Below are 12,905 nucleotides of genomic sequence, written 5' to 3' on the forward strand. Positions count from 1 at the left end.
AAAATTAATAATTACATTTTACATCTTTACATTACATTATATTAGGAATTGATTGTCTGTGTGTGTGTGTGTGTGTGTGGTTTTCTGAGAGTGAGAATTTATTTTTCAAACCAAATTGTTGAGGCCCCCCGGGCGCCCCCTGGCGGCCCCCACTTTGAAAACCACTGACCTATACTGTATATATGTCCTGGGACATTTCACTGTTTGTGCCACTGTGATCTTCTGTGTTAGCCACATAAAATTGTACTTCCTACATTAGTTCGAAATGCTTACTACAATAGAGTTAGTGGACATGGCAAATGATAATTTTTAAGAATATAAGTTTTGGCTTAAAATATGAAAACTCATCAGTTGAAGATAAAAAGGAAGAAGAAATGGCAATTTTATTGGAAGCAGCTTTGACGGGAATGTACATATCAATGTGAGATATAAAGTGAGTGTGGCTTCTTCAGCATCTATTTCCACCAGCGGAGTAAAAATATACATAACATTTGGCTGTTTGCAAAGACTTTAAGGATGTCATGGATAAGGGGCATAGGAAATGGAGTCAGTGTGGAACTGGAAAGAGCCCTTTGATTTTTCAATGATGTAAATGTTTGTTTACAGGCAATGAAAGGTAGAAGGATCATGTAATTTTAATTATAAAACTCTCTCTGGACCTCCCAAGTGAGTCACCATTGTTCTCCTGGTTGGCTCCAAGTGTTTGCCACTGGGCTTGCTCAATGATTGCTACAGTTTTGCTCCACTCCTTCAGTTCAGGCCAGCTGTCAACTGCTGTCATCTTTATCTCACATGCTTTTCTTTGTCCTGCTGGCTGCAGTCCCACTTCTTAAACGGTTTATTCCTTCTCAAGTGGGCCAATAATTGCAAAGTTGTTTGCTTGACCGTTTTTAATTTTCCAATTTTTTTTGAGTGATTACCTCTATGTATTGGCATTGCAAAATCCACCATTATTATTATTATTATTATTATTATTTTATTTTTTTATTATTTTTTTTACTTGGTTTAAATACAAAAGCCATGTTTGTGTCATGGCACAAATAGGCTCAGGATGAGCCTAGCTCCTTGCAACAAAAACTGATCTCAAGGTACATGGACATATATAAACATTTTGTACATTCTTGTTCCTTAGACTTAGAATTGATGTCCAAATGTAATGCTCAAGATTGCTCATAGTTCAACGTTTAGGGTCAATTTATAATGGGAAGGGTTTGACTCTCAGTCTTAATTTTTAAGGGGGTAACCAGGTACAGTATAGTGTGCATGCAGAACATTTCAGGTTTCAGACTTCTCTTATTTATTAATGGGGCGAGAAAGTGATTTTTTTTTTTTATTTCCCTCATTTTCGGGTTGAATGTCTCTTGTAGGGGACCAGATACAAACCTGAAATTTTTACAGAAATAATGCTGCCAATGAACACTATCATAAACAGAGCTATGGTGTTGTTTCTCTTGTGATAAAAGCAGTAAGTGACTACAGCTCAAACATTACTTATTGCTTTTATCACAGGAGAAACAACACCACAGCTCTGTTTATGACACTTTTCATTTGTAAAACACCCAACTGAACACTATACTTCCATGTTTGGATAAAATCTATTCACGCATAGCAACTGTTCACCTTTTCATCTACCAACATGAAAAATCTGTCTGGTTTTTCAAATCTGGCCCACAATACCTAATTCCCAGCATATAGGCTAGAACTTTGGATTTAGTGACTGTAACAAACTTCAAAGATTGGCAAGGAGGAGGCGGGAACTGGCTGAACATAAACAGAGTTTAATCATAAACAAAACTCAAACATGACAGAGAAAACACACACATATACCACAAAGCTCTCTCGTGCTCGCTCTCTCGCACTCACTTCCAGACACTCCTTTATTCTCCATCCATCCATCTTCTACCGCTTACTCCTTTTCAGGGTCACAGGGAACCTGGAGCCTATCCCAGGGAGCATCGGGCACAAGGCAGGGTACACCGGAGGAAACCAGAGTACCCGGAGGAAACCCCTGCAGCACGGGGAGAGCATGCAAACTCTGCACACACATGGCCCCGGCGGGACTCGAACCCCGAATGTGTGAGGCGAACGTGCTTACCACTAAGCCACCGTGCGCCCTCCTTTATTCTCCTTTAGAGAAAATCACTCTCATTTGACTTTAATTACATTTAATTCCTTTATTCATTTTCCGTAGTATTTCTCACTTGAATACTACTGATAGACCTACCTGAGAAAATGTATCGCTATTGTGAAGTAAGATTTTAGTCATATCGCCACCCCTAAACATTACCGTAAACCCTGCTGATAGGGGTGTTTTATTTTTATTTTAGGAATTAACATTAAAGAGCTGTGTTCATAAATGAGTTTGTTGTCATTCATAGACAGATTAAAAGCAGTAATAATGCATGAAGCTTGTTGTTTTGACCTCCTGCTAAATGTACCTCTACTCTGTACTCTCTCAGCCTATATAATTTTGGGGGAAAGGCATCAAATTATTGAAATGTGAACTCAAACTGGAGGACATTTTCATACACTTGTAATATAATAACAGTTCTACATATACCTCAATATCTCTTTTTTTTTCTTTTAAACCATTTTTTGATAGGAAACTAGTTGAGGTGTTAATGACATGAAATAAAAATTAAATGGCAGTGGCAAGATGTAATAGTGGTATTTTTTGTTACATTTATGTTGCCACTGGTTTGTGAAGGTTAAAATATGAATTTAACAGCTCAGTGGTGAGTTTACAATTGCAATTTAAAATCTTTTTTTCAGTTTAATTACTTTCTGGACTTGGCTATTAAGGACTCGGACTTGAGTCCAACTCGACTCCTTTTGGACTCGGTCTCGATTAGTTAAGGACTTGGTCTCGACTCAAACTCCACAAAGGTGGACTCATTAGATGACAGTATGTTTACACAAGATCAACACTGCCAAAAATTCTTTAAGTGGCTGTGGAAGCGGGCATGGTCCAGCGTTAGCTGTGGATGGAGATGAGGCAGGTCGAACCAGCAGGTAACTGGTTATGGTTCTCACCTGCGTATAATTAGTGAGAGTTGACTTGTTTGTGTCTCTTTGTCGTCTCAGTTCTTGTCTGTAGAGGCCAGAGAGAGCCAGCTGGAAGGACCGAGGTGTGTGTGTGTGTGTGTGTGTGTGTGTGTGTGTGTGTGTGTGAGAGAGTGAGAGAGAGAGAATTTCAGCTTGTTTCTTCCTGTGCACTAAATAGCTGGTGCTCATCTTTGCTCTCACTTGTACATTTACAGTACCTTCAGAATAATTTCAGTCTCCTGTCATTTTTGCTCATGTTGGTACACTAGACTTACTCTACTTTTAAATGCATTAGTTTTTCTAATATTTTTTTCTGATTTATGCCTCTATCTGTAATTCTCTTTCGGGAGTACTATGGGCAATTCCTTTGACCTCATATCTTGTTTTTTTTTTTTTTAGTTGGTTTAGCCCAGGTGAACTTTAATCAAATTGTACAAATACAATAATAATCTATATTCCATTATCTCAAGGAAAATCAATGGAAATTGAATGTGCTCAAGCTCCATTTCAAGTGTCATTGCAAAAAATATCAAAGGTCTGAAAGTATTTTCAAAGTATTTTCATTTAAAAGTATTTCCATCAAAGTATTTTAATTTAAAATACTTTTAAATGAAATTTTTATCTAATTTTATTTTTAACACATTTACAGACTGATTGTAAAAACTGGTTATGCTTATTTTATTGCTGATTTTGCAAATGGAGTTTTACATTGATGAGCAAATAACAAGACTTTTTCCTGAACTACTTGCTTAATACTTAAGGAGCACTGGGGACAAGAACAAGCTCTGATTTGGCTCTGATCAGGAAGTTTTGTTATAGAACTACCCACCTACCTATTGTTCTTATAATTATTTCTAAAAAAAAAACCAAAAAAAAAAAACCTTTAACCAATCCACACGTAAGTAAAGAAAAATACACAGCTGAATTTTTTTTTTTGCCTTTTGGATGCTCTTTATTTCATTTAATTAATTTACATATTTGAAATCATGTACTTGAACATTCCCTGATATCATTTAGACATTTCTTAACAATGGCCCAAATGTCCAAATTCTGGAGAGCTGGAATGGTTCCATCCTGTTCAATAGGCATGGCAATAGGAAGAGGCACATCTAGCTTTGACACTGTCATCTGGAAGGGCAAACCACAATAAAATGTTAAATATTTATTTACAAGTATTAAACCATGCAAAGACTTAATGATCATTCTCACCGTTGGAATCCGCAAAACAATGTTGACAGACTTTTGAGTTGGTAGGGCAACAATAAGGTTGACTTCTCTCTCATCATTATCAGCACTATCAGCATTACATCCAACCAGGTAAGCTACCCTAGGGATGTACTCCCTTGCCCTGTTGGCAGAAGAACACAGAGAGAAAATTTATTTGTAAAATTACTTGTGACAGACTGCAATAGATTTGCTGCTGTGATCTTTGTGACCTAGTACCTCTTCACATAGGGGATAGCATAATTTAGGATTCTTGGTAGTCTGTTCCAGCCCAACCCAAAACGTGCAGCAGGATGTTCCTCATGCAGACCAGTTTCAGCCTTGACAGTTACAGAATAGTCCTGGCACTGCTCACCAATAGCAAACCTGGCCTAATAGGAGAGTCCTTGCTCAGTGCAAACAATAAAACCTTAGATTATATAAAGAGAAAGTGTTGAAAACACTTCTGTTAAGAATCTTTTGTAGCAACTTACAGCGACTTTATGCTTGCTTGGAAGTATAGCATCAGCACATATCTTCCATTTGTCATTCTCCTTAATAGAGTCCAACACAATCTGTACTCTTGAAGTGGGCTTGTCCATGTAAGCAGCAATCTGGAATCCCAGCTTGCGGTCAGCTCTAACAGCACGAGCAATGATGGCAAAAGCAGGTGGAATAGCATCTCCAAGTAGGTTAGCCTGAAATTGAAAACAGGGACCATAGTCATTTTTATATAAACATCAATTTCCCGGCATCTAATTAAGATGTCTATTAATTAATACCATACATGTTATTTTACCTGTCTCTGTATGGCCTCAATGCTAGATGCACTGCTGCCTTTCGACATACCCTGTGGGGCCAAGTACAAAAACAAATAAAGAAGTATTAATATATATATATATATTTTTTAAGTATCTAAAAACAAGTTGAAAGGGAGTGGTTGAAAGACTACAAGTTGAAGGGATTCTTTGGGAATTACCTGTTCTTTATTGAACTTCCTGAACTGAGCATATGAATTAGTATTCTAGGAAGAAACAATAAATGCAATTTCACCGATGAGCAACATATGACATATGAAATGCAAGACAATATACTTTTGCATTGAAAAGAGAATTAGAAGCATAGGACAAAAATGATTATTATTATTATTGTTGTTGTTGTTGTTGTTATTTTTGTTATTGGGCATTGCATGTGAAGGCTGTAGACATTACAGCAGGATATGATGCATTTTTCTGTTCACTGAATATAATGCATTAAATAGTGCATTAAATATCAGACCCCCTATGTAATGATGGTGACATGATGAAGTCTTACCTTGGTCCTGCTAGCTCTGGAAGATCTGCTGCTGCTGCTGGAGCTCCTGCTGCTGCTGGAACTCCTGCTACTGCTCACACTCTTGCTGTTGCTAACACTCCTGCTGCTGCTAGCACTCTTGCTGCTGCTAACACTCCTGCTGCTGTTAGAACTCTTGCTGTTGCTGGCAGAGGATGAAGAACTGATTGAGCTGGAGTTAATAGTCCTCAGTCCAGCCGCCAGAATTTCCCTCAGTTTCAACAGGATGGTACTTTCTTCAGTACTTTGAACATCACCATTGCTGCTTTCCTTCCTAAGCTTTTCAGCTGCTTTAGGACCAACTTGTACCTCAAGCTCCAGTCTTTCTAGTGCAGGACCATCACCTGAAGCACAAACAACAGTATTTCTTCCGTGTTACTGTTAAATCTTATCTGAATTTGGTTGTAAACAAATTTGACTTTGCTAATTACCTCTTGCCAAAGAAATTCGAGCTGCGTGTTGTCCAACAATATAATACAGAGGATTTAAACCCATAAAGCCAGCATTCTGGGAGGAAACCTCAATACATCCTTTGATTTTAATATAAGTAATAACACCACACAAGTTCTTCTGAACTGAAGCAGGTATCCACCTCTGTGCAGCATCAGAGGGCATTGGAGGGGCCAGTGATACAGTTCTCTCAGTGGGGAGGTCCTCAATGTTTCTGGTCACAGCAACGGTCTCAAAGCTGAAGAAACACAGTCAATCAACATGCTTGATCTTTTTTGTTTTTTAGCCAGTTGTATATTTGTCAGCTTTCAGAGGAACTCTAATTTTTGTTTTCATGGAGAGGTAAAGATTTTCACTTGTCTTTCTCTTACCTGACATCTGCAATATGATCAGGAACAGCAGCAGGCAGAACCTCCAGCTTTACATTGCCGTTTGGAAGGTCAGCTCTTATAGACACTTTCCCTGGTACAACAGTGTGTAACTTTCCTCTGGCCATAACAACAGCCTGAATCAAGGCAGTGTTCACTCCAATTACAGCAAATGTCTGGAGGGCAACACTGAAAGCAAAACAAGATGAACCGGTTCATGTCATTTCCAAAGCTTCATAGAAACTTCAAGATTTTTGTCTTTAATGTGTGTTTTTTGAAATTTTTACCTTGGTCTGGCCTCAGCTTGCAACTGGATATCGGTCTTCATCAACTGATCAAGAGTGAGAGTCTCTGGATGCTCAGGTAAAGGAGGGGTAATAGTTGCCTTAACTAAAAGAATGAATGAAAGAAGTTTGTCAGAAAGATAAATATACATGCTTTACACTAGTATGTTACTTTTATGAAGAAAGCCATACCATTCAGATCTGCAGCAGCAACGGCAGCAGTGTAATAAGAAAGCTCCATTGGCACACCAAGAGAACTGGGTAGAATACGGCGCACTTCAGCTGCCAGCAGGGGCTTGGCATACTGGAAGGCAAAGCCTTTCTGCAATGCTTCAACAGCCTCCTTCAACAGTTCACGGGAACGTGGTCCAGTAGCAATCTATAGATGCATCACATGTATATTGCATGAGATTATAATTTTTTGCAGTTATTTTCAAGGGTGTTCAAACTAAAATCTTTTGTTCAAGGCTAAACTGATACATATTACTAATAAAATATTTAATTGAATAACATATTTGTGCCCTTATTTATGTTGCTTAAATTAAATGACTAATTGAAAATATGAAAATACTTGTGCTGCTTGTTCGATGATGGCTTGAATGAAGGTTTTGTCAATGTTGGCAAAAGCAATTTCCTGACCAAGAACTTTGACAAAGATGGAAGCCAGTGGTTGATTGGTTGGTAAAGACTTCCAGTCCATCAGCTTGGAGTACAAACAGAGGAAGGGCATGCATTATAAATCATGTATAGTTCAAGCCTAACGGTAAAAGAACACAACAAATACGTTGTTAAAGGTAGCTCACAGCCTTTATGGTACGCTTTATTTTAGTGATGCGATCAGCATTTTCATCATGTGGAACAGTCTTTTGTAGAGCTTCCTGAAGTCCTTCAGTTCTCACCCCAACCTGGTTGAAATAAAATAATAAATTGCAGTGAATGTGGTCAAAAAAAACTATAATGATAATGAATTTAATGCTATCATAAAATGGCATATTTTTACCTCAAGAACATCAGCAGCAGCTCCAGCCAGGTAGGCTCGTGCTTTAGTTATGACAGCTCTGGGGAAGATGGTGGCAGCATCATTGATCATGTAAGCACTACCAGCAGCACCAACCATGAGAGGAGCTTTTAACAGAAATAATTATACAAAAATTGTAGTGGCAAATTTGATATTTGTTCCTGAAATATGCAAATATTATACAATGAAACAAACATATTGAAACATACAGATATAGAGATCGAAATGGATGGCTCTGCTAAAATGATAGCTCAGTCTGTCCAGTTTGGGGCTCAGCATCCTGATGGCAACATTTGCTGCAGCAGCCCTGCAATATCAGTAAAAATGATTAGTTTTGGCCTAGGTTTACAGCTCTGAAGTAATGGTGCTAATAAAACTTACACATGCATATAATCAGGGGCCATGCTTCTGGTCAGAGACTTGATATGAGAATAAGCAAAACTGACAACATGCATGTTGGGCTCCCTCTCCAAAGCTCCAGCAAGAGTGGCCATAAGGGCTACTGATGGCTTGGCCTCAAAGAGCACAATACAGGCAACCATGCGAAGTTCAGGATGTAATGCCTTGTCCATGAAAAGCTGCAGTGCCACTGGCTGAACCTAAAACAACGAAATAAGACGATTAAGTTCCTGGAACAGGATCAGTCACAACAGCTTTTGTGTTTAGACATCATCCCATACTAACCAACTTTGGTTCTTTCTTGGCAATGTTCCTAAGAGCCAAGATGGCATCAACTTGAACACTCATGGGAGTAGCAGCAGCAGCACTTCCAAATCCAGGCAGGAGTTTCATGATTGTTTTAAGGCTGGCAGGGTGGCCAGCATTGCCCAGCACCTTAAGAGCCAGTGTGATTTCAGGAATCTCAGCCTTGGAAATTGCTGCAGCAGCAATGTCATGGATAGGCTAATAATAAAAGTTTATATGCAAAAAGTTAGTGTTCATTCATTATTTTCACTGATCATATAAACAATTCTCCCATATCTGTAGTCTTATTTTATGCTATCTTTTGTCTGAAACTGAGGAAAATATTTTTACGATAAGTGAGAGAGGGAGAAAACATACAACTTAGAAAACTGTTTTATATATAAGTTCTTTTAGATGAGTACTGTAATATAATATCACTGAAATTGTTTACACAAATGCGAATGAATGAACAGAAGCTTTACCCTCAAGAGATCAGCATCACATGTAGGAACTTCAGCACAGTATTTGGCAATCATGGAACCACAGCCAAGCATGGTCACCTCACGCAGCGCTGGAATATTCTTGACTTTGGGGTCCATAGCCAGATTCTGTTTGATGGAGGAAAAGGTTGCAGTATTTTATGATATTTATACAAGGTTCTGCCAGACTTGAAATACATTACATGAGGGATTTCCACTCACAGCAGTGAGTTGGATGACATCTGGATTAGCGGTGACCATGTGCAAAGCAACCAGAAGGGCCTGAGTGAATTCAGGGACAGCAAGCTCATCAGCTTGAAACTTCTCCTTGATGAATCGCAGAGCTACTGGTGTACCCACAACAGGAAGTGCATCCAAAATCCACCGTCTGCCACATTAAGGATTTTAGAAAAGCACATAAACTGGGCTTTAATTCCACGATAATATTCAATTAAACTTCACCTGTTAAGAGGTTTGTTCTTGTACTGAGCCCAGATGGCTTCAATACTCTCCAAGGTAGCTACACGCATGAGCTGGACAAGCTGGACGAACTTCAGAGGAGCGTCCTCATGAACCATAGCCTGATTATTTTCAACCAGATGCTGCAAGACTTCTCCAATCTGTTAGAGAATCAAAAAGTGTTTGATAGTAACAACAATGTCAATTCTGTTAAGGTATGATAAGCTTTTCTCCAAATGAATGAAGGAAAATGAAAGAATGAATTAAGATAAACTAATAAGTATACTTGGGCCTGTGCATTGTTGATCTTCAGAAGTTGAATTGGGGTTTGAAGAATCTCAGTAGCAAATTCATACTGCAGGGATCCACGGGCCAAGTATTCGCCTGCAAGGGGTGCAGTCGGGGCATTCTGCTCTTCCTCTAAAGTCAGAATTTGCCTGAAATAATTTTTTTTTACTATTATAGAAATTTCTAAATAAAAACAGATATTCAGAAATATATCCTATAAACATTGCAACGAGACATAAATATAAGAATATAGATCATACTTGGCTTTCATTTGAGCTGCTCCAGTTTCTGTATTTAAGGGTGAGAACTGATGGACCTCTTCAACTATAGCCTCAGAAACCAGAGCACCTGTATTAGTGGGCTTCATGGTGTAGCTGAATGTCGCAGTCCCAGTCAGACTCTTAACCCTCTGTGGTGAGGAAATAATTAAATAATTAAGTGTGATTCTTGCTTTAGATAATTCACTTGCAAAGACAGAACTCACTGACAGCTTCTGAAATTACCTTCTGGCACTCCACACAGGTTTCAGTGTAAGCTAAACCAATATCTTTTATGACTCTCTCATGGCAGTTGGTCAGGTCTTTGGACTTTCTCACAGCAATTTGATGGGTCTTTTCATCCTCACTGATCATGTAGTGGGTCTTGCAGACTCCCTGAGGTCCAGCCTTTAAGAATGAAATAGCTTTAGCTAAGATGTCAGGTCAGAACAGAATTTTAATAGCACTGGTAATAAATATCACTCATGTATTCTTTACCTCATGCAGCTCATACACATTCTGTGTGTTCTTGAGGTTGAGCTGAAGGATGTTGAGGATACCTCTGTGCAGATTCAGAACAGTAGCAGAGACTCCAGCAGGGGCAAATACCTTCCCTACCATGCCATTAGTATACTCAAATTTAATGGGAACTTCAAGCTGAGCCTTTAGTGCTGAGGTAAGCTTTGCAGCAGGAACAAAAGCATCCTCAGGCCAGATGCCAGTGTACTGAAAGAGTTGAGGATTCACGAGCTATGGGTAAAAAAAAAAATTGCAACATTTAGTTAAAGACTGTGTATGCCTATCTTGGTAGCACTATCCATGGAAATAAGAATAAGTTTACCTTCAGGAGGAAGGTGTTCTGGGCTACAGCACTGATGAGGACCTTGCTGCTGACTTTGACTCCAGCCTTAGCCAAACCCTCTTGAGGCAGACCGCCCAAGAGCAAACCCTCATACTTGTATACAAAGGTCTTACCCGCAGCAAATTCTGGAACTGATGAAATATTTTACAGTAAATTTCACTGAAATAACATAACAATGTGTCCCCATTATTTTAATGCATTCTTAGAAACATTACTTACCAAGGTTAATCTGTTGACTTGCTAAATGAAAATAAGAAAAATAGAAATAAACATGTTATACTCTATAGTCATATTCTGAAATAGTGAAATTCTGCAATATCTTTATAGGTTTTTGAATGGATACATTTTTTGGAAATGAAACAATTCAAATAACGACTTACCCACAAGGGCCAGAGTCAAGGCAAGCACTACAGCTCTCATGGCTGGTGGTGTGTGATGAATCCACCAAGAACCTATGCTTTTATTGTATGAAATTTGCTGATTAAGTATAACCTTAAGTAGAATATTAACTAGTTTTGATGTACTGTAGACTAGATCTGACTCAACAGCTGATACAAAGTAACCATTCTGGGTCAGGTTAACTTACCCTTCTGTCATGTTAAGGCAGAGCCAATATCCACAAGTTCCAGTACTTTTTTTTTTTTTTTTTAATTTGTTCCTTTTACTTATTTCTGTTAATTTTTTTTTATATATATATAAAAATTATGAAATATAACTAACAGATAGAACATTATGCCAATCAATTCACTTGAAAGTTTGTTTGACTTTAACTTAAAACATCTTTAGAGTAATTTGTGCAATTCTCAGCTTCAATCAGCTTATTTAGTTATCCTGATGGGTCAATAACAAACTAGGCAACACTTAGTTAAACTTTGATTTTGATATACACTAACTACAGAATTTGCCTTAAACACATAATTAATCAATCCATCCAACAATCAGTCTTTACCATTACCCATATGGTGCGATAGTAAAACTTTATTTCAGCATTTTTACTATAATTATTAACCACTATAAATGAAGCTATATACATTTTAAAATATTACAGCAGTTTTATATGTTCTGAGTATACAGTTAAATGTCATGATGGTAATCTGGAATATTTAGAATACATTACAAAATGAATAGTGGAGTAGAGTGACCTGAACCTCACAACTGGAGTAGTGTGACCTGAACCTCACCACTGCCCTGTTCAGTTAAACGTTTATATAGTTGCCTCATCAAGTTCTTTGCCAGAAGTCAACATTTTCTGTCCACAGGAAGTACAGAACAACTGATTTAATCATTTTCATTCATTACAATAAATTATTCTACCAATATAAAGGCCGCATCTGAGTAATCCATGCAATTCCACCGTGTAAATTAATGTGTTCTGAAGCCAAACACTAGATCTATGTAAGAAATTGACTATTTTAAAACTATTATTATTTGGAGCTTCCGGTCAGTGGTTGTACACGTTTATATTGGAGCCTATCGAGCTTGCACTTTCATATTTGTAATGGAATTTTGCTTGCGAAATCACATTTATATTCTTTTCAAAATGGCGCTTACTTGTTCTTATCCTGGGTGTCAAAATAACAATGACAGTCCTCGAAAGTGAACATGCGTTACCCGAAAGGAAGTGCAACCTCGGTAGGCTCCAATACAAATGCGTACAATTATAACTAAAAGTTTTAAATATTTTTCTTATTTTTTCTTTTTAACATAGATCTAACCTTTGGCTTCGGAACACATTAATTTACACGGTGGAATTGCATGGAATACTTTGATGCGGCCTTTATCTGCTGTTTGGACTGAAAGTTCTGGCACCCATTCATTTGCGTTTTATATACCTATGTTTGTGTTTCAATGAAGATAAAGGCATACAAATTATGGATGACCTGGGGTAAATTCAGTAAATTTTCATTTTTGGGTGAACTAACATTTTAAATGGCTTCTGTTCATAATTACACATTGGTTTGTGTGCTTCAGCAGTATTTTATTGGTAAACTTGTGTACAAGGCTTATACTGTGTGTTTGTAGACAATAAATGTACTGAGCCTTTGAAGTGTGAATGCTGTGTTTTTTGTTAATTTCATACTTTTATTCTCATTTTGGATACAATTTTATTTATTTAATGTACTAATATTTAGTACATCTAACTTAAATGCTAGTTGAGCCAACTTAGATTGCAGTT

At 37.8% G+C, this 12,905-nt stretch overlaps 1 protein-coding gene across 1 annotated transcript; it reads right to left on the bottom strand.

Annotated features, from left to right (window-relative positions):
* Nucleotides 1-3,676: 3,676 nt before the first annotated feature.
* LOC128613448 (vitellogenin-like) lies at nucleotides 3,677-11,307 on the bottom strand. Its single transcript, XM_053634198.1, has 27 exons — nucleotides 11,110-11,307; nucleotides 10,949-10,969; nucleotides 10,709-10,860; nucleotides 10,366-10,617; nucleotides 10,114-10,275; nucleotides 9,871-10,019; nucleotides 9,609-9,759; nucleotides 9,326-9,483; nucleotides 9,086-9,251; nucleotides 8,867-8,992; nucleotides 8,385-8,603; nucleotides 8,082-8,299; nucleotides 7,910-8,007; nucleotides 7,683-7,807; nucleotides 7,486-7,587; nucleotides 7,254-7,385; nucleotides 6,875-7,061; nucleotides 6,686-6,788; nucleotides 6,402-6,587; nucleotides 6,012-6,268; nucleotides 5,563-5,924; nucleotides 5,228-5,272; nucleotides 5,048-5,098; nucleotides 4,743-4,946; nucleotides 4,489-4,640; nucleotides 4,255-4,393; nucleotides 3,677-4,173 (listed from the first exon to the last, which is right to left on the bottom strand). Exons 1-27 carry the CDS (start codon nucleotides 11,147-11,149, stop codon nucleotides 4,030-4,032), a joined length of 4,101 nt encoding a protein of 1,366 aa, XP_053490173.1. The 5' UTR covers nucleotides 11,150-11,307; the 3' UTR covers nucleotides 3,677-4,029.
* Between the last annotated feature and the right edge of the window lie 1,598 nt (nucleotides 11,308-12,905).

This window comes from Ictalurus furcatus, chromosome 10 (assembly GCF_023375685.1).
Source record: "Ictalurus furcatus strain D&B chromosome 10, Billie_1.0, whole genome shotgun sequence".
NCBI lineage: Eukaryota > Metazoa > Chordata > Actinopteri > Siluriformes > Ictaluridae > Ictalurus > Ictalurus furcatus.